Source organism: Tasmannia lanceolata, unplaced genomic scaffold (genome assembly GCF_043159265.1).
Source record: "Tasmannia lanceolata isolate RefF3 unplaced genomic scaffold, GAP_Taslan_0.1 ptg000002l, whole genome shotgun sequence".
Lineage (NCBI taxonomy): Eukaryota > Viridiplantae > Streptophyta > Magnoliopsida > Canellales > Winteraceae > Tasmannia > Tasmannia lanceolata.
In genome coordinates, this window is record NW_027518679.1 from 29,799,153 (window position 1) to 29,821,481 (window position 22,329).

A 22,329-nucleotide genomic window follows, 5' to 3' on the forward strand; every position below is an offset into this window, starting at 1 on the left:
CTATAGAAGTAGATTGAATTGAACATGGATCATTGAAGTCTCTTTTGAAAGTAAAAGTTGAATAACAAAATGTGGTTAAGCATTTGAGGGGTTGTCATAAGACCATGGTTTTAAATTTCAACCGAAATCTGAAATTTGGTTCCGAAACCGAAATTGGGTAAACCCGAAATGTTAAAAAATTTCCGAAATTTAAGGTAGATCACCAAAATCTGGATTTTATTCGTCTTTAAATATTTTCCCAAAATTCCCGAAGGAATTTCGGCCGAAGTTTTGTATGAGATAAAATATTGCTTTATTTGATTTTGATAGATTTCGTTCGAAATCCAAAATTTCAGATTCAGTGCGGACCGAAATGCATTCCAAAACTGAAATTTGAAACCATGCATAAGACAAGTTCAGTACACAGCTCCTTACGCGTGTGAGTTAGGGCATGTTTGGCTGCCATGAATTTTTTCCCTGAAGTTAGCTCACGAGAGGGACTAAGTGAGGAGTGGGTTGGAAATGCCTGAAAAACAGGTAAACAAAATACTTCACCCAAAATATGATTGTTTTTTTCCCTTGTTTTCTTAGCTGCTTCTTACACTACTCATTCTTGGCCCTCAAGTCTTTCTCCCAACTCCTCCTTACACCTCACTCGCCACTTGAGAAATTAATTTATCATGAAAAAAAATTCATGGTTGCCAAACATGGGCTTTACTTGCTGATGCATTCCACAACAAAATATATAGGGTGATGATAAATTCACACCCCGGGTAGGATAATTCGCACCCCTTTTAACGTGAATTGTCGCAAACTTTAACACCTTTTGTCGTTTAAAATTGGTGCGAATTTTCCTTGGGGGGTGTGAATTTATCATCTCCCAATGTATATTTACACTGAACTTCTATATCTTCATCAAAACTTCTTGTTTAGAGAAACAACCTTGCTTAGAATATTAGTAAAGTTGATGACATGATTTTATTAATTTTGGTAAATCCACAAACAAAGGTGGCACTGATAGCCTTAAACTGTATTTCATTAGAATATTAGTATTTACTAAGGTTGATGACATGATTTATTAAATAACCTCTTGTATTGTCAGCGACTATTCTGATTGTAACACCACTTTTAAGAGCTTACTGACAGTGTAAAACAAATATTTCCTTCAAACTGGACAAATCCTTTCCACTACTTGAGGTTCAAAACCACATCTACAAGACCCTACAGCAGCGGTGCAATTTTGAGTATGGTTGGAACCCAAACCAAATAGCCAGGGTTAAGTCAAGATAAATTAGATAATTGAACCTCAGATTGGCCTTAGGTCTACCATCCACAACTCAAACTTGTAATTTAGTATAAACCTTTTAGCATTTATACCAAACTCCACCCACCTATCTAAATTTCAAATTTGGACTGTTTATTTCCAAGATGGCATTCCCTAGACTTTCAAAGTTGAAAGGGTCAACCTCCAAGTTGGAAGGATCAACTTAGTAACAATCAAAAGACTGGTAGATAATACGCCTCTTCACCGCTTCTTCATAAGGTTCAAAAGAGCTAAAAAAGATGGGTCTATAAATTTCCAAAACCTCCGTCCACACAACAGGCATAAGATCATTGAAGTAACATGTTACAATTATGAACATATTTAGAAAACTAAAGCAGATAGAGCCATCATCAAAAGATTGCTAGATAAAATGCTCCCTTCAACACTTTTTCATAGGTTTCAAAAGAGCTAAAAAAAGATGGGTCTTTAAATTTCAAAAACTTCTGTCCACACAACAGGCATAAAATCATTGAAGCAACATGTTAACATCATGAAGATGTTTAGAAAAAACTAAAGTAGATAGATCCATCACCAAAGCAGAAACCAAAGCAAAGCGGTGGTAAGCTATACTACTGACGAACTTCGGCTCTCTTCTTCTGCCAGAGTCTATCAATAGCACCATCAGCATCTCCCTGAAAAAAACCAAAAGATCAATGTTTGATCAGCACAATTATACTTCATGGATTCTGAATCAAAGTCTAATGATGACGATGAAAAAAAAGAAGCAAGGAAATGAGACCCTTTCCCCTTTGAAACCTTTCCCATTAAACCTTCATACCCTTATTACCCCACGCTGATTACATCAGCCACCGTCACCCTCCTACCTCCACTGGATATTATTTGGGACATAGTTAAGCATATTTTTATAGGTTTGATTTCTATGACAGAGTTGATTGAGATCTCATTATATTCCCATTAGTTAATTGTTTTTCATAACTTATTGTATGGAACTTGTCTGGATGATATGATTTCTATTTTCTAAAGCTTAAAACCCTAGCTGAGTTTGATTATTATGTATTGTTTAATCTGATTTGAGAAAGTATGTCATTCTATTTATTGAACTAAATCCCATTTATGCTCCAAAGTTCCCAAGAAAGTAATCTATGAACCCTAGGTTTGCACCTATATGGCTGTGTGCTCATAGATATTGCTACTAGGCAACCCCCCAGGCATCCAAATATGCATGGACGTCAACTACCTAGGCGTCATATAATACCTTTGACTAAATGGTCACATCTAATAATACTCATATCCTTCAAAACACTGGACTATCTGAGAATCAAATAAGAATAATCACATAAAAGTAATCCTTTTGGATCCTTTATTAGAATGTCTGAGAACAACCAAACTTGAAGTGTCTTGTACCTACAAATGGATAACATAGATTCTATCACCTATAAAGGAGTCTGAGAGTGATTTTTCCTCATCAGTCATCACATAATGGTTTCACATTAATCACAACATTTTGGCATTGTGGCCAGCAATTAAGAGAAATACGAGATATATGTGTTTACTTCTAAAGTGTACAAATCAATTCAGTGATTCCCCTTGAAAGCCCTTTCCATCTTTTTTTGTAGCTTCCCAATCGCCAAGTACTTGACATCAGCAATTGGGATATTACAGGATGCCAACAAACTGCCCACTAAATAAACATAATGGCACCCTCAAAGGAAAGAAATCAAAGAATTCACAAGATTAGTGAAATAATTGGGATCGCCGAGATGGTATTGGAACAATGGAAAATCTATGCATGGACAGTCCAAATCTCGATTTTGGGATAAATGAAAGGAACCAGACTTTCTAGAGACACAAGGATGCTAAAGCAACCCAATTTTCTCAAACCCTTGGTCTCTTTAAAAAAGCACTTAATTGCCACAATCAGCTTATCAAGTGAAGTAGCATATGATGTTGAGCTCGGAAAAACTAAATTCCATGTTCTCAGAACGGCTCCCTCCGAACATCAACATACAACTTTTATCTTTTTCTTTTATCTAGGAGCAGTTAGTAACCTAGATCCCTTCTTCCCTTTATTTCTTCTTTCTGCAATTCGATTGTGAAAAGTGAAGACATCAATGGACAAAGTCTCGAACAAGGTATTCTTTGGTCTTGTTCATTGGAGAATTTCCTTTCTCTTTACATTAAACAATGTTAAGTCCTTGGTCATAAGACAATCGAACCGACAGTCGAAAACAATCAAATAGACAGTCGTTTGATTGTAGTTCACAAATTTTAGTTACATCTCTGGTAATTGGAAAGGCATCCGAAAATCTTCAATTGAGTGTAGTAATTTTGCACCAACAATAGTACAGGCAGATATAGTAAAACAACTAAGATTCAAATGCATCCCAAAGCACAAGTAATAGACAGAATAGCATTACCAAACAATCCATTAATCAATAGATAAAACCAAGAAGAGCAACAGCACAAGTACCTGAGCTCGAACGAAGCCACAGAGGGCAAACGTCGTGAACTGGCCAGTATACATGCCACTCTCATCCAAATGCCCGACATTTATCTGAACAGATGCATGATCTTTCGAAGTAATGAGCCTGTTCGTTGCCGAACTGCAAAAATCATAATAATAATAATGATGATGATGAATTGATGATGATGATGAAACAAGGATAAAAAAACTTGAATCCACAAGGAAAATAAGAGAAAAATCGAAACATGTTTTATTATTCAATGAAAGATCCGATATTCTCTGCAAACGTCTATATTTATAAAAATAAAATCCTTCTACTCAAACTACTACTCCTGTTCAAACTCTATCTCTAATCCAACCAAGACTGGGACCCCTAATATAACCATAACTTTCATTTTCCAAAAAAAAAATTAAAAAAATAATAATAATAATAATAATATGGGAACAAAAAAAACATCGCTTGCTAAGTATAAATGATTTAAAAGCACCAACTCTAATAGCTTAAGCTTTTGGAGTAATTGGTTGTTTCACATGGCATCAGAGCTATTGTCTCACAGCAGGCCGTCCTGGGTGAGGTGGTCGGTGGTTTGCTCTAGTAATGAAAGAAGAGCCACTCCTGCTCAAAGTTGGGAAGCCCCTCCGTCTGGTCTTCTTCAGCTAAACTTTGACAGTTCTAGTTTTGGAAACCCGGGACCGGTAGGTATTGGAGGAGTACTGAGGGACTCTTTGGGTGAGGTTATTCGGGCCTTTTCAGAACCGATTGGGATGGCAGATGGTAATGAAGAGGAAGTTAGGGCCATTCCCCATGGACTAAAATGCATAAATAATCAATGGATTCAACGATCGTGGATGGAGACTCCATGAATGTTATTCAAAGGATTAGGGGGTCGACAGTTCCACCACGGAGATTTGCCCATTTCTTTGATGAGATCTAGGATCGAATTGGCGAATCATCAATCACCTTCAACCATAAAGGCAATAGGCAAATTGCGTGGCAAATGGTTTAGCTCGTAGCGGGGTGGAAAGGCCGGGTTTGGAGATGTTTGACTTTCTCCCCCTGTGATTGTATTTTTTTTTCCTTTTTCTTATCTTGTTTTTGTTCCTTTGAATCTGTGTGGGACTGTAGGGTGACTTTCTTAGCCTTGCCCCTTTTTTGAATGAATTACAAAAAAAAAAAAAAAAAAGTAAAAAACCAACAACTCCTTGATATTAAAAATCAACGTGTAGAGCCAACCCAAAAAAAGAGGGGTCTCACATGCCAAGGGCAGTGTTGAAGTATAAATGACTAAAAAACATCAGCTCTAACAACTTACGCTTCTGGAGTACTTGGTTGTCTCACATCACTCACATCAGCATTAATCAAAAGAATGCAACATAGGAAAAAAAAACTAAATAATACCATTTCCTGGGAATGTAAAGGTCCATGTTCTGCCCCTCCTCGTTCTGCATTTTGGCAAGCACTTAGAAGACAAGCTTAGACCGAAGAAAATCAAACTACCTGAAAAAATATGAACATTTCTCATCAAAAGGAGCAAAAACAAACAGTATCAGAATAAGAAGAAGAAGAAAGGTGCCTCTTACAATTAAACAACAGAAGCGATTCAATGAGAATAACAAAAATTTTGGTAGAGGCAATCACTAAATTCAAGATCAAAATAATCCATTAGAGGAAAACACAAAACAAGCAACCAAACAAAGGTTTTTTTTTCTCCCACCATATCTCCCAGGGTATTTTTTTCTCCCACATAACCAAACATGGGATTTTTATTTTACCAGGATACTTCCAGGACTCTTTTTTTCCCACCTATCTCCCAGGGTATTTTTTTCTCCCACATAACTCCCGGGAACAAAAAAAACCCGGCAACCAAACATAGCATAACCGAGGAACGAATTCTTCCATCAAGTGGAGGCAAGAAAACCCTAATTTCTTACCGTAGGGTTTTTGAGAGTGATAAAAAAAACCCTACTTTCTCAACAGGCCAGAGGCAATCACTGAATCCAAGATTGAAATACTCACAGGGCGGAAAACACGAAACCCTAGGCCGAGGAATGAATTCTTTTATCAGGTGGAGGCAAGAAAACCCTAATTTCTCAACAGCCCAGAGGCAATCACTAAATCCAAGATTGAAATACTCGCAGAGCGGAAAACACAAAACTCTAACCGAGGAACTAGTTATTCTAAAACCCTAATTTCTTACCGTAGGGTTTTTCAGAGTGATAAAGAAACCCCAATTTCTCAACAGTCCAGAGGCAATCACTGAATCCAAGATTGAAATACTCGCAGAGCGGAAAACATAAAACCCTAACCGAGGAACTAGTTATTCTAAAACCCTAATTTCTTACCGTAGGGTTTTTGAGAGTGATAAAGAAACCCTAATTTCTAAACAGTCCAGAGGCAATCACTGAATCCAAGATTGAAATACTCGCAGAGCGGAAAACATAAAACCCTAACCGAGGAACTAGTTATTCTAAAACCCTAATTTCTTACCGTAGAGTTTTTTAGAGTGACAAAGAAACCCTAATTTCTCAACAGTCCACAGAATAGAGCAAAATAATATAAATAAATAAATAAACCAAAATACACTGAGAAAAGGAGAGTACCAGAGAGGAGGAGGAGGAAGACAATCTGGTCAAGAGAAGCCCGCAATAGGTTGCGAACGAAACCACATAAGAAGCTTTTATAAGTCGAAACCCTAAACTCGTGTGGGCTTCCTTACACATGCAGGATTACGGTATAAGTTAAGATAGGGAATTTTCTAATCCCCCCATTTTCTAAACCCTAACTTGGGCGGGTTTTACCTGACCCGACCTGAAAATAACATGGGTCGGGTTTAGAAATCACGAGTCTTGGGTAGGCTTGGGTTTTAAATTGGAAAAACCGACTCAATCTTGGATAGGCCCGGTTTAAAGAACAAAAACCCAAAATCCGACCCGACTCATATATGTGTACTGTGACTTTCTTAAATATCTCTTGGATAACGTGGAAAATTATTTTCCAATATATTGATACAATTGTTTTCATTGAGTGATCATGTCTGTTATGTGAAAATATAGTGTCCTGCTTATATTTATACACTTGATGACATAAATTTAGGCCACGTTTGGATACCCACAAGATTAAGATTTGGATTTAGTTCATATTTTGAACTGGATTAGATCCTTGAGATTTCCAAATCAGCTATGACAGTGCAAAAATTCAGATTTTTAAATATGTTTTGCGAGACATTATTTGGAAATCAATATTTGTGGCAACTTCCTTCACTATCGCTGCTCTTCAATGTTGCTCCGGCAGCAGTGATACATCCCTCCCTCTCTCTCTCTCTCTTAAAACATGAAGATGATTGATGGAGTTTGCATCCAAATCAAAATACAAATGCATGAGGTATCCAAACGGGCCCTTAGAGATTTTTGGTGTGAAGATTTGATTTTTTTCTCTAAAATCTTTAAAATTAGTCACTATCTCACGCAGGGCGACTCAATGGATTGATGCTCTGATACCAATAACGCAGGGGCGAATTCAGCGGATTGCTCTGATACCAAATAACGAATGGGCGGATAGCGGTTTTAGGGGATTTAAGGGCTGATATTCAAAGTGGCTTTGAATAGGGATTTTGGCGACGATGGCAAGCAACAAGTGGCTTTCGTAGACAGCAGCAACGAGCAACCAGCAGATGGCTTGACTTTTCTGGCAACGGGACAAATCCGAGGCAACAAAATAAATCTTTATTCATCAAAAGCTTGTCAAACGATGGCCTTTTATAGGTTTTGTATGGCCAAAATAAAGAAGAATCCTAAATAAACTCTAACTTCTATGATAATCCAACTATAATTAAGAAAAAAACAAATCCCTAGAATATCTTCTCTACTTGGACGTTGAACAATGAAATCCAAATTTTAAAATCCTAAAGTTTCTCTACTACTTCCTAATTTTACTCAAAGAAAATCCTATCAAAAGTAAAACTCCTAAATTTTCTCTAAACTAAATCTATAAAAGATTGAAAAATTCCTTCATTCTACGTCCCCTAAAATTCTCAAAAAAATCATAATAAAAATAAAACTCTTTAATTTCTTAAAGTGTTGTAATTAGCGTGAGCCGTTGATCTAGATGCCGTCCAAAATCACCCAATCTGAAGGCCTCGAGTGATCTGATTAAGGTCGATTATCTTGACCGTTGATCTTCGTCATCGTGCGAGATGCACCTGCATCACTATCGCACGCAAAAATGAAACCCGGCCCAACCCAACCCGAGAAACTATCTTGGGTAGGGTCGGGTTTACAAATCTCGGGTTTTCCGGTAAATTATTATACCTGGCCCAACCCGAGATAATTCTCGGGTAGGGTAGGGTTTTGAAAAACCCGACCTGTCCTACCCGAGTTGCACCCCTACCTTGTAGTGTAAAAAGAGTAGTCATAAATACACTAGAAGGGGTGGCCCAAGCAAGTCTGCACCACTCGTACTTTGCGTGTATTTTTCACAAAGGGCATGTTCAGTTGCGTGAAGGAAATGGAAAAGAAAAGGAAATGACGTGGCAGAAAGAAATGGAAAGGAAAAGAAACTGCTAATGAAGCAGTATGAGTGTGCATTCAGTTGCCAGGAAACGGAACAGAAACGGAAAAGAAACAGCAGGAATGTGCATTTAGTTGCCAGGAAACGGAAAAGAAATAGCACAGAATATGTTCTTTACCAGATATAAAGCAAGTTACGCCCCCTAAGTCCTACCAAATAGTCCACTAACAGAAATAAATACTCAAAAAAACTAAAGAAGCAGATTTCCTCTACCTCTTTTAAGAAGTCAATCTTGTTATGGATTTCCTCTACCTCCTTGAAGAATTTCTAACCTCAACAGTATGCAAAAGGAGCTTGTTATGGGAATATGTTCACAAGCTTCACAAGTGACAACTGGTCTTCAACAAAATGTAAGTGGCGGCTGGTCTTCAACACATGGCTTGGTAAAAATAATTCCCAAATCCAAACGTTTGCCTGTGCTTGGAGTACTCGAAATTATTCTCTATAGCAGGTATGTAGAACTGTGGATTCCAAATACTATAGCCATGGAGTTGTGAACCTTGTATCCAAATTGTTTAACAAACCATGCTAATGCAATTAAAGAGGCTATGTTGGTCGTTTGAGCACAATCCTGATTTCCACTCTAATGTTCATCTCTGAGCATCTATCTATTTGGAGTCGGTTCTTGTTATTCAAGATATTAGTGGAACTCATTTAATTTGTTAACAATAAAAGAGACACTTGAGGCTCTTTATTGCATTCGATTCAACTTTATACAATTATACAAGTGGCAGCCATCGGAGACATGCAATTGCCAGGTTGCTAACCAAATCCCCAAGTTACACATGCACAAGCCGTGGACTTATCTACTCACAGAAACTGTTTGGAGATGAGGGATGGGATCAGAAAAGACAAAAATAGATGGCAACATTCATTTAATGGCCATGAAAGCTACGCACTTTGGACTTATCTATACTCACAGCTTTGGACTTATCTAAGCTAAGCTAAGCAGCTACACTTGCACAAGCCTTGGACTTATCTAGTCACAACTTCGTTAGATTTGGGCGCAATTTCGACGGAAGTCTCGGAAAGGAAAATGAAATCTGACTAAATTTCACGGATTTGAAACGGTGGAAATGGCCTTGTCACGCGAGATAAGTGGGATTCCACGTGAGACGTGCAAAATCCTAGCGCTTTCCGTCTCTCGCCAACAAAATGACCATTTAAGCTCGTTTCCACGGAAAAGGCCTCCCTTTTCCGTTTCAAGGGCGCAACTGAACAGGCCCAAAGTGCATTGGGCCTACAAGTCTGGATCACCCAAACCATTCATTTGTTGGGCTCTTGCTTAAACAGGCTGATCTCAATAAATCATCTCCATAGGAAAACTTAACCCTCCAATATGAAGATGCTTTCTTCTATAATGTGACATCCCTCAAGAGATAGAGGGTTAAGATCATTCAATGAGGATGACTTTATGGGCACATCATATTTAAGTTGGGGCTGAATGCCACTAGGTATGTTTGGGTGCACCAAAATGTCCCAAGTAGAGTAGTGGGTAAGTAGTCAATGGGTAGAGTATTGGGGTTAGAAGTCTCCTAATAGCCTAGTGGTTATTGATAAATATACCACATGCCCTAGTTAACAGTTTGCCCCACAATCTCCCTTTAGACAATGTTTGGTTGTACAGACTCGCGGCAGCCGTTGGAATTTTGAAGGAATTCCAGATGTTATTCCTCATTTGGTTGCCAATATTGCATTAAACACCCAACGACTCTCTCTCTCTCTCTCTCTCTCTCTCTCTCTCTCTCTCTCCACTCTCTATTGGTAATGGCAACCCTACATATTCCCCTACTCTTCGAGTTTATGGTGCACTATTTGCCACTATTCTCCTAGGTAATTCAGACAAATCCAATGCTTGTCTCCTCCTTGTTGACTCACTCTACTACTCTATGAGTCCATGTTGTGCATCCAAACATACCCAGCAATGTGGAATAGCATGGAAAAAGAATCGGGACATTCTTTTGCCTATTGAATATGATGCAGTGGAGATTTTGTTCTAACCGTCCATCAACATTTTGATGATTAGCATCCAAACATACCCAGCAATGTGGAATAGCATGGAAAAAGAATTGGGACATTCTTTTGCCTATTGAATATGATGCAGTGGAGATTTTGTTCTAACCGTCCATCAACATTTTGATGATTAGGATCTCCCAATAGGGACCTTTTGCCCATCGAATTTAGACAATTGCTCATCATGCTTTAAGCACCCACCATACGTTGAAACCCTGATTTTTACGGTCTCCCGGGATTTTAATTAAAGTGCAACTTATAGTCCAATACGAAAGCAGCACACACTCCAAGCGATCATCATTCATTTGAAAAATATTTGCTTTTATCGTTAAATTTTTGTGAAGTAGAAATAGAGCCAAGCTTATAAGTGCTCAATGACCATAAAGAAATGGAAAATGATATGGAGACCTAGAATACCACCTAAAATGGGACCTACAATGAGAATATGCCACGTGTTAAGGCGATTGCTCACGTCATTAGTGATGTGGTGGCATGAAACAATTTGTTCGGTCCCCTTTTAGGTCCTACTCTTGGTTTCCCTGAGGTATTTAATAACTAAAAGGAACTTTATAATTATAAAGTCTTAAATAACCTTGGGGCAACATGTCTTCTATAATAGCATAGATTTATGAACCCAATAAATGCATATCATAGTCCCAAAATCTAAGCATTTGAAATAGGTAGGTTTGAAATGATGAAGGGAATTGGGGATGTTTCTTTAAGAGTACTTGGAGCTATTTTGAAATGGTAAACATGATTAAAAGTAGGGCTGCAACTTGGGTCAGGTTTTACCCAACCCGCATCGACCCGATGCAAAAATAACCTTGGGTCGGGTTTGGAAATTGTGGGTCTTGCGTAGGGTCGGATTTTAAATTGGAAAACCTGACTCAATCTTGGGTAGGCAAGGTTTGGAAAAAAAAAAAAACACCAAAACCCGACCCGACTCATATGGGGGTACTGTGACTTAAATATCTCTTGAAAAAACATAGCAAATTATTTTCCAATATACTGATACAATTGTTTTCATTGAGGTGGTCATGTATGTTATGTGAAAATAGTGTCTTTAAATTTATACACTCATGACATGACATAAATTTAGAGTTTTTTGGTGGGAAGATTTGTTTTTTTTTCCTACAATATTTAAAATTAGTCACGATCTTACGCTAAAAAATGAAAACCGACCTGACCCGACAAACTATCTTGGGTAGGGTCGTGTTTTATGAATCTTGGATTTTCCTGTAAAAAATTAGACCCAACCTGAGATAATTCTCGGGTAGGTTAGGATTTTGGAAAACCCCACCCACCTGGCCCGAGTTGCACCCCTAATTAAAAATGGGCTTCTGTAGGGAAATATAACATATAAATGCATTATGGTTTGATTGTTTATTTGTTTTGCTTTTCTAGAGGCTATCCTTCTCTCTAGAAGCTGGTTTATTTTGATTTCATTATGATTTCTTGGCTGAGAAGGAGAGATCTGTAACCCTAAACCGAAATAGCGAAACTCTTCTCCGTGGACGCAAGCACACCGGTGAACCACGTAAATCTTGTCTTCTTGCACCATGTGATTTTGTTCCTCGCATTCTCTCTTGACATTTGCTACAAATCGTATTTGTTCATCATTCGAGAATTTATTTTTCGTTTTTTCTGCATCCTTCTACTCTTTTACGCAATTAAAAGTTTGTCAAAAGCTACATGTTTTCAGAGGTGATTCGAGTCGTTACGTTCGGTTCCTCACCCGAGGAACCTCAGACGCCCTGCTGAGAAATCTGGATCAATACCCAACAGCAGACTCCCAATAATTTGCTTATCTGGTGGAGGATATAAAAGCTCCCAAGTCTCATAACCCTTCGGTGAACACAATCACATAGCAACAGATGAAGACAAAGGAGGACAACTATGGATGAGTAGTGAATAGGTTCAAACGATTAACGTTGCTTTAGTAATGGAGAGAGAGAGAGAGCTTAATGCTACTTCATAGATCTAGAGATTTGTAAGGATAATATAAGAAACGGCGAAATGGGTAAAAGACAAAATTAAAAGCTATTTATGGCCCTATTAGTAATTAAGAAAATTTTGGGGTGATTCTTGTAGATACGATTTTATTCAGGGGGGTTTCTAGTAGTTCTCCCTAAGAAAAAAATATAAAGAATATTTATGTACTATAAAAAATATATTAAGAATATTCCATCCTACTAACAATGGCTATGTTTGCCGACCATGAAAACACATTCCAACTCCATTTTATATGGGTTTTATTGGTTTGCCGTTTAATACTCCAAAACTTTCACATAAAATACGGAGGAAAAGTTGCGTTCAAAGCCAAACTTTCCAACTCTACCCTCACTGTAATGTTTAAATGACAAAAGTTTAAATTTTAGGGATTTTTATGCTCACCCCACTTTTGCCCGTTCAATTCTCTCCCTCTCTCCATAACTTTTCATGGTTGCCAACACATGGCTAAGAGTTGTCCACATCCTAGATAAGCCTTTTGGGTGTGTATCTATACCATGCCTTTACCCCACTCTCGCTCTAGGAAGTGGTAGGACATTTTTAATTTAACAGGGGCATTTTCGTCTCTCTAGGGAATTTTTTAGTTAGAAGGGGGCATTTTCGTCTCTCCATTTTCGTCCCTTGAGAGAGAATGTTTTCTTTACTTTGAGGGAGAGAATATGTGAGAGTAGGGGTGGCAATGGTTCGGTTTGACCCCAGAACCAAACCGAAACCAAATTTTCGGATCGGATCGGTTTCAGCCAATTTCGCCACCCCTTACTCATATTCATTGGAAATCGGGGGCAACCGTTTGGTTTGGTTTAGTTTGACCCCAAACCGAACCGAACCGAAATTTGAATCGGTTTGGTTCTACCGAACCGAAACCGGACAGAAATTTCGAAATCGAATTTTCGGTTCGGTTTTGGTTCGATTCGGCCAATTTTGCCACCCCTACTGAGAGGCAAGGTTTTAAATTTCGGTTTTGGCTGTAATTTCGGAATTCCCCGAAACCGAAATTTCAGCCGAAATCCTGAAATTTTGGTTGAAATTTGGTACAAGTCAACAAAATCCTGGATTTTCCTCTAGAAATTTCGGCCGAAATTTCAGTATTTTAGGCTGAAATTCAGTAAAGGAATAAAATATTATCATTAAATTGAAATTTTGACCGAAATTTGGTATGTTTAGGGAATTTTGGTTTCGGTGTTGACTGAGATTATCATTAAATTGCAATTTCTACCAAAATTTGGTATGGTTGCCGGAATTTTCTTGGTTCTTGGGACTTTTGTGGAATTTCCGCAGGAAACCCACGTTTGGTTGGTGGGCCCAAAATAATCACAGGAACCAAAATAATCCCGCACGAAACCCCAGGAAGAAAAAAAATAATCCCAGGAACCAAAATAATCCCAAGAACCAAAAATAACCTTCCAGAAGAACTTTTTTCTTCCCAACAGTTCAAGCAACTAAACAAAGGGTCAACCAAACTTGGAATTTTTATTTTATCGGGATTCTTCCGGGGAGTTTTTTTTCCCACCTCCCAGGAAGTTTTTAGTTCCACAAAAACCCGAGGAACCAAAAAAAATTCCAACAACTAGAAGGAGGGAATTTCGGTTTCGGAACTTTTCGGTTTCGGTGTTGACTGAGAGGGAAGGATTAAAGGCTTGACAGCTGGGTTGACGAAGGTTTGTTGAAATGACGCGTAAGCACCGGCTTTAATATTTTTTGTCGTGTGGGAGATGTGGGCGCCACTGAGCCGACGTGCACGTCACGTCCGTCTCTTGCTGACCTTGCTAACGCCGTTAACTACGAATTCCCGGCGTGGCTCATCTTCTCCCTTCTTCCCTCGTTCGGCTTAGCTAACCACCTTTTTTTCAAATATAATATTAGCAGCTAGACATACATGTGAAGCCTATTTGTTCAATGATCTAAATCATTAGGCCTTGCATCAAAATCGATTCTCATTGGACGATTCTAAGCATCTAATTATGAATACAGACTATTGCTTTTTTGTTCCCTTCCTGTCTATTTTCTTGCCCTAAATTATAAGGTTAGAATCATATAAAGAGAGTGGATTTTGTTCCATGGCCCATCTATAGCAAGCATTAGTGTTAAATAGCTTGAATACAAAATCATTGAACAAGTGAGCTGCACATGTACTTGTAGCCAAGGTTTAAAATTTTGATTTCGGTTCCGGTTTCGGACTTTTGGAAAACCTAAATTTCGGTCAAAATTTGGTAATTTGGTTCCAAATTCCGGACCGAAATCCGAAATTTTGGTCCGAAATTTGGTAAATGGCGAAAAATTGAATTTCGGAAAATTTCAGTTTCGGTCCGATTTCGGTCGAAATTTAAAACCATGATTGTAGCTGCTCATAGTTTCCAAGGAAATATATGCATGTGACATCCATAGTATTTTTCCAAGGAAAAAATATTCAACGGAAAAAAAAATTCAGGATTTACTAGGTTTGCAATTTTCCTTGAAAATGTGATACTTTCTTCTATTTAAAAAAGCCATGGAAAATAATTTTTCCAAAATGCTACTAAATTCTGGAAAATTAGATTTCCATTAAAAATGGTGAAATGATATCAGCACAACCATATTTTGATATTTCGACAAACCATCGTGTCAAAAATAACATTTCCTAAAAAACTTTAAGAGCCAATTAAATAAGAAAAGACATCTGGGTTTGTGCAAATATCAAAATATGGTTGTGCTCATAACATTTCCCTAAAAATATTTGATGATTTTTTTTTTTTTTTGTTTTTTTGCATTGTGGGCATTAAAAAATTTATGGGTAGGGCATACTTAGGAAAATGAGGGCAATTTTTACAATTTATTATGGACACTAATTTTTTTAATGCCCAGAAGCATATATCCAAGAAGCCCTTTATTTTCGGCTACTACCAATATTAGCACCACCATATTTTGATAACTTCACTAAATCAGTCCTGTCTGTTATTATTTAAACAGCTGTGAAAATTCATCACAGTTCCCAAAAGCCAATTAGTAAAGAAAAGACAAGCTGAGTTTGTGCAATTATTAAAACACCCTAGTGCCCAACATCAGTAGCCCAATTTTATCCCATTTTAAAGAGTTAGATTTTGAAGGCACACCTGAGCTGCTCATCAACGGTCGGGTGAGATAACGGCGACGGAAGATGCCCTCTTTTATTTATTTATTTTTTTATTCCCAAAAATTAATCACCCATTTTGATTTTTGAACTAAATACTTGATAAAGCCGCCAACAAACTCACCCACTATTTCATTCTATATCACGAATTTGCCCCCTCTTGAAACAGACAACAAATCCTATCTCCATCGTCATCTACAACTATCACAAAATATTGACTTTTGATTCACTAATCCTGATTAAGTTTGAGGACCCATTCAATGCATGAGAGGATAGAAATATACTCTTACTTTGCAAAATATAAAACACACAGAAAGAGGGTGGAAATGGCAGTCCCCTTTATAAAACTAGGAGGGTCAACTGAAGTGTAACACTTCAAATCAGACCTGCCTGTGTCCAAGTCACAATCTATTCAAATCCCTTATCGGTCCGATCGGATTTAGACCAGGTCACGGTCCATCAGGCATTCTATCGGAGTGTCCTAGTATGTCCTACTTACATTGTACACAATTAAAACTCTCTGAAGAGAATGAGATGAGGCTGAGGATGAGCCGACAGCAATGGTGTTGCAATGGGTTAGGGATTTATGATCAATGGTTATAGAAGGAGAAGAAGATGGTGACTTGACACTTGAGGGAGATGAATGACAAAATATTGAAAGTAGGAATCGTTCAAAAAAAAGAAAAATTGCACATGGCTTATTTTTGCCTAAATACCCATGAAATAATACTTGAAGTTACAAAAATTTGGAGCACATTTTCGTAAAATAATATAATAAATTCAAACTAGAGCTTCAAATAGATGTCCGGATCTGATTAAAAATAATTTCGAATCCTATGGTAAGGATCCAAGATGTATCCATGGATCTAGTAATGTGTCTAGATCCTGTACATTTAAGTTCAGATTCAGATTCAGATTGTCCATCTTGACCATCTGGTTCCATGGACACCCTTTTTTTTTAGGTAAGCTGGGATTGAACCTGACACTGATGCAACCATTCCTGTTTCTCTTCTGTAGTTTGTATTTTGGGGTTGAACATTTCTATCATGTCCTTGTTTCTCCTATTTCTTTATCTTATTCACTAGTTAACACAAGCATTTTTAAGTCACTCATCTTAATCAGACAGCCCCAAAGTCCTTAAAAAAAAAAAAAAAAAATCAAGGTCAAGTGGCATTCTAGTAATTTTTTAAAACTCAAAAATCCATTTTCACACACCCACCAAGCTTACCTTATAATAAATAATCCTTCACACCTCCCATTCCATCCCTCAACCACCTGTACTCTGAAACACAACACAAGACCAACAAAAAAGAAAGAAAAAAAAACCCCACAAAACCCATGGCGACTCAATTAGGGTTTCTCCCTTTCATCCTCATCTTCCTCATCATCTCTTTCTCCGGCAGAGTCTATGCCGGAAACCACCATCTGGGTTTTATCCCCACCCTTCAAACCTGTACTGGGTCGATCGCCGATTGCCTTTCCGGAGAAGAATTCGCCATGGATTCTGAACTCAACCGTAGAATTCTGGCCACAACCCAATACATAAGTTACCAAGCCCTAAGAGCAAACAGTGTTCCCTGCACTCGCCGTGGCGCCTCTTACTACAATTGCCGGGCCGGAGCTCAGGCCAATCCGTACAGCCGTGGTTGTAGTGCCATCACACAATGCCGGAGTAATTAGTTCTCTCTCTCTCTATATATATATTTGTGATTTTTATGGGTTTTTATTTTGTGTTTCTGTTTTTGTTTTACATGTGGGTGATTGGTATAAATGGAGGAGATTGGGTGTTTTTCTTGTTTTGATGGATGTGTGGTAATATAAATTAATTGTTATTGGAGATTGGAGTTGTATTGTGTAAAACATTCATTTTTTATGACTAGATGTGATTTTTTTCTTTCTTTCTTGGAAACTTGAATTAGATGATGGGTTATAATTTAATTGTTGTTGGAGATTGGAGTTGTATTTGTTTTTTGAATTATAGATTGGAGTGGTATTGTGTAAAACATTCATTTTTACAACTAGCTCTCTCTCTCTCTCTCTCTCTCTCTCTCTCTCTCTCTCTCTCTCTCTCTCTATTTTTTCTGATTTTTATGGGTTTTTATTTATGTTTTTGTTTTACATGTTCGTGATGTTTATAAATGGGAGGAGATTGGGTGTTTTTGTTGTTTTGATGAAATCTTGGATGCGGATGTTTGGTTATGTAAGGTAATTGTTATTGGGGATTGGAGTTGTATTGTGTAAAACATTCATTTTTTATGACTAGACTTTATTTTTTTTCCTGTTGGAACCTTGAATTAGATGATGGGTTATTATGACTAGATTTGATTTTTTTACTCTTGGGACCTTGAATTAGATGATGGGTTAGTTATAATTTAATTATTATTGGAGATTGGAGTTATATTTTTTTTCCCTTGAATGATAGATTGGAGTTGTATTGTGTAAAACATTCATTTTTTTTATTTATTTTTCCTCTTAGAACCTTCAATTAGATGGTGGGTTTTTGCCTTTTTCTTTCATTTTGGGAGTGTTGGAGTTGTATTTGGTAATCAACATGAATCTCTGTGTTTCACTGTAAGCTATTAATTTTCAGCCATATTTGACCTTTCATTTGATACTTGTTGATGGGTTTTATGTTGTGGATGATGTCTAAACCATTGTTTTGATAATGGGTCGTGATGTTTTCCTCTGAAAAATTTTCCTTTTGATTTATGTTGATGGGTTTCTTGGAAATTTTGTCATAGATGATGTCCAAACCATTGTTTTTGGTAATGGGTGGTGATGTTCCTATGAAAAATTTCCTTCTGGATCTGGGATATGAGTTTCATGGTGGATAAAATTTTGATTAAGTGGAGTTGTTATTTGGTAATCAACATGAATCTGTGTTGCACTGTAATATCAATTTTCAGCTATATTTGAGCTTTCTTTTGATTTTTGTTGATGTCTAAGCCATTGATTTGGTAATGAGTGGGGATGTTTCCTCTTAAAATTTTCCTTTTTATATGAGTTTGCTGGTGAAGAAAATTTTGATTAGTCTAAAAAATAAGAAGGGTATTTGGTATATTTTAGTGATTCTTTTGATTAATCCATGGTTTTTCATTTTGAATCTCTTGCTTGTTTGATTCAAATTCAAATGGATGCCCTCTTTCCAAGTAAAAGTTGAAGAAGAATGATAAAGAAAGAATGAAAAGAAAACAAGGGGGAAAGGTAGGTGCAATAAAATAATTCCTCTTTAAGGCAAGAAAAAGAGGGAATTCACAAGCGTGGGTATTCATAACCTAAAAAGTTATTACTTTTTTTGAATGATATCCGAAACCCTTGTTTTGATAATGACACAGTAGTATGTGAACTCATTTGTAATTGGATGGCATCAATTGTATGAGTACTTTCCAAGTAAAGGGTGAAGGAGGAGGATAAAGAAAGAAAAAGAAAAGAAGAGTGGGTACAATAAAATAAGGGAAATGATACATGCGCCAGAGTGTTTTGATAAACGTGCGCTCCACTTGTGTAGTATTTAAAGAGCTTTTGAGAACAGTAATATCCTCTGACATCTCTTTAAATACTACACGAGAGACAAGTGGAGCGCATGTTTATCAAAACACCTTGGCGCTAACATTTCTCTAAAATAATCACTCCTTAGGGCAAGAAAAAGGGGTATTCATAACCCTTTTGCTTGATATGTAATGTAAAGAGTGAAAAATAGATTCAAGTGTTTTTTAAGGGCAGTGATAAATCGACTCCCATATATCTTAAATCAACCCGTATAGGGCCTCGCTTAGAGAGAGAGAGAGAGAGAGAGACCTGAACCCTTGCCATTCACATAACAAATAAAACCCCATCTCAATTTCTCACTACATAGAATTTCCTAAGAAGAAAACTCTCTCAATTCTCTCCCCACCCACATACTTTAGTGCTCTCTGTCACCCACTTTCTTTGTTGCGTGTGTTCTGTTCTGTTCTCACGTCTCTTGGTTAAAGTCGAAATACCTAGGATATTTACCCTAGACCTAGCCCTATACTAACTAGAAAAGCTTACCTACTCAGGCTCTCTCTTTCCTTAGTCATACTTAAACAAGAAGAGAAAATCTTCATGAGGAGTGTGTTACACCTGTCTCAAATTGAAAGTGAAACTATTTACACGGAGTCAAGTTGACCCATTGTCGAAACAGAAGTTTTGCCATCTCGTTCTGCCATTTGTCAAAGTATTGGAAATCAGATTTGAATCCCCTAATTTGATTGAATATCTAATCCGGATTTGAACCCTTCAAAGGCTGAAAGTGAAACTAAAATCTAGCATTGAGTTTACCTTTCATCGAAACTGAACCTTTGACATTGGGTTAACCTTTTGTTAAAGAGCTGGAAATTGAATTTGAAGCCTATGGGTTGATTTAAACTGAAATATGGATTTGACCCTCCAAGCTGATTGAAATTATAATCCAGATTTGAACCTCCCAAGTTGATTGATTCTAAAATTTGAATTTGAACCCTCTAGGTTGGTTAAAATTGGAATCCAAATTTTATCCAACATTCGGATTTGGGAGCTAAAACTCTACCTCACCTGCTAATACTATGTTGCCTATGTACTCCATTTGTCAAGAGCAGGGTTGCTTTTGAAAAGGGTTATTCTACACTATCTTCTTTGTTATTTTTTTGGTTTATTTATGTATAAGGTAAACAGTAGATTAAGCATGTAGTAGGGCCTGGTTGTTTTAGATTATGAAAACCGATTGGGGAGTCCCCAACCGATTATTGGACTCAAATTTAGTGCAATTTTCTGTCCAATAATCAGTTTTGTACTCGACAATTGATTGTTATAATCTACAACAAACAGGGCCCTAATGTGTCCTAAAGGCCTACCAGTGCCTCTTCACAAGTATATGCTAAGGTCATTTATGTTACGCCCACATAAAATTATCCTGTTTGGATGTATAGGAAAAAAATTTCAAGAAAATTATTTCCATGGAAAATGATTTCCAGCGTTTGGTAAACTTATCTTTCATGGAAAAGCTTTTCCAAAACCGAAAATTTCCCATATTTTCATGGAAAATCGCAAACTTACTTGACCCATCATTTTTTCTGTGGAATTTTTTTCACAAGTTCATTTTGCATTGCTGGCAACATCCCATTCCACGTGTAGGCCAATTAGACAAGAAATCCAACCATCCTCCACTTCTCATCAGACCCTCGTTCCACGTCTCAAACGAGATAGATACAGACAGAAGGAAATAGAAACAATCTCCTCTCTAAAAACCCACCTTAAAATATTAAAAAAATTCTCCTAAAACACCCTTTTCTTCCATAACTACCACCTCCAAGTTATCCAAAACAAAAATTTCTTCCATAAAACACTACCCCCAAATTCTCCAAAACACCCCCTTACATGGAGTCCCAAAACCTTACACAACGTCATAAAGATGAACCCACCACCACCACCACGACAACCACCACAAACAACAACAATAAAAAGGCTAAGAGACTTGTAATGGCAAAAAGGGGTCTCAAATCCTTATCAGTGGCACTTATGGTACCACTAACTCTAACCATCTTGACCCTCTACATCTCAGGTCCCACTTCCGACCAAGCCACTTTTGTCAAGCCCCTATGGTACACGCCTACATGGGCAATATACTTAGCCTCACTCTCCACCACCTCTCTCATGAGCTTCGCCACCTGGCTCGTATGGGCCGAAGGCGGGTTCCGCCGGAATCCGGTAGCTCTACTTCTATACTTAGTCCAATTCGCTCTAAGCCTATCGTGGCCGCCCATCGTGTTTCGACTTGGGTTAAAGCGATTGGGTCTTACCATATGTATGGCCCTCTTCACCGTTCTTTTTGGTTGTTCTCGGACTTTCCGGCGGGCTAATCCGATCGCCGGAGATCTTGTCAAGCCTTGCTTGGCTTGGGTTGCTTTCCTTGGGATCATGAACTATAAGCTTCTCTGAAGATATTGGTGTGTGTAAGTACTAAATAGTAGCCCTTGTAGATTTAAGCATGTTCTACTTCTCTATGCATGTTAATACTATTTCAATAGTAACAAATGAAGAAAATTATCGTGGTGATTGGATAATCCTAGAAGTTGGTTTGGTGCAATTGTGGGTAATCGATTATGAGTTGGTAATTGGACGGCTATGATGGTTTATTTTGGGTGGGCCATGATCACCCCTTACAAAACCAAGGGGTGATGTCCCACTAACAACGATTGATTGATCCTAGCCGTCGAAGTCTTTCAAGTGAACGGTCAGGATTGAGCTGATCAGAGAGCTATTTGGGAGGTTAATTATTCCAATATTCTTCACTCTACACTAGGCTTGCTTCCAGCAAACAAAAGCAAAGTTATGTATGAAATGATTAGTAAAATTACCACTGTTATGTTGAAGAATGATGTAAGATTTATCACATTTGAGTGAATTTTGCAAATCTGGTCAAGCCATCAATTTGTGATCAAAATACCCTCGTTACTAGATTGTAGTAGGGCTGCAACTCCGGTCGGGCGGGTCGAGTTTTGGAGAACCCAACCCTACGAACCCAACCCTACCCGAGAAATATCTCGGGTCGGGTTTTTTCACGTTGACGCAATTTTTTAAGGAAAATTCTTGTTTGGAAGGCAACTCAACTCATAGAAGCAGAAATTACACTCACATTACACTTGAATCAAAGAATGATGTAATTATACTCACATTATACTTGAATCAAACAATGCTATAATCAAACAATGTTGTAATTACAATCAAACAATGCTGAATCAAACACCTGAATCAACTCATAGAAGCAGAAATTACACTCACATACAATAACAGTGGTGCGTGGGTTTTCACTTTTAACTTTTAACTAACAATAGAAAAAAATGTACATACTTATGTAACTTGGGTCGGGTCAGGCCCCTTCAAACCCGGCTCGACCTGAGATTCAT

The 22,329-nt window shown here is 37.7% G+C and overlaps 1 protein-coding gene and 1 pseudogene across 1 annotated transcript; one reads left to right on the forward strand and one right to left on the reverse strand.

Annotated features, from left to right (window-relative positions):
• Positions 1–1,712: 1,712 nt before the first annotated feature.
• Positions 1,713–6,478, reverse strand: LOC143859197 (small ribosomal subunit protein eS21y-like). The gene is made up of 4 exons (XM_077369923.1): positions 6,330–6,478; positions 5,128–5,226; positions 3,735–3,867; positions 1,713–1,935 (listed from the first exon to the last, which is right to left on the reverse strand). The coding sequence occupies exons 2-4, from the start codon at positions 5,175–5,177 to the stop codon at positions 1,873–1,875; spliced, it is 246 nt and encodes an 81-aa protein (XP_077226038.1). The 5' UTR covers positions 5,178–5,226; positions 6,330–6,478; the 3' UTR covers positions 1,713–1,872.
• Positions 6,479–20,692: 14,214 nt separating this feature from the next.
• LOC143883834 (translocator protein homolog pseudogene) lies at positions 20,693–21,486 on the forward strand (annotated as a pseudogene).
• Positions 21,487–22,329: the final 843 nt, after the last annotated feature.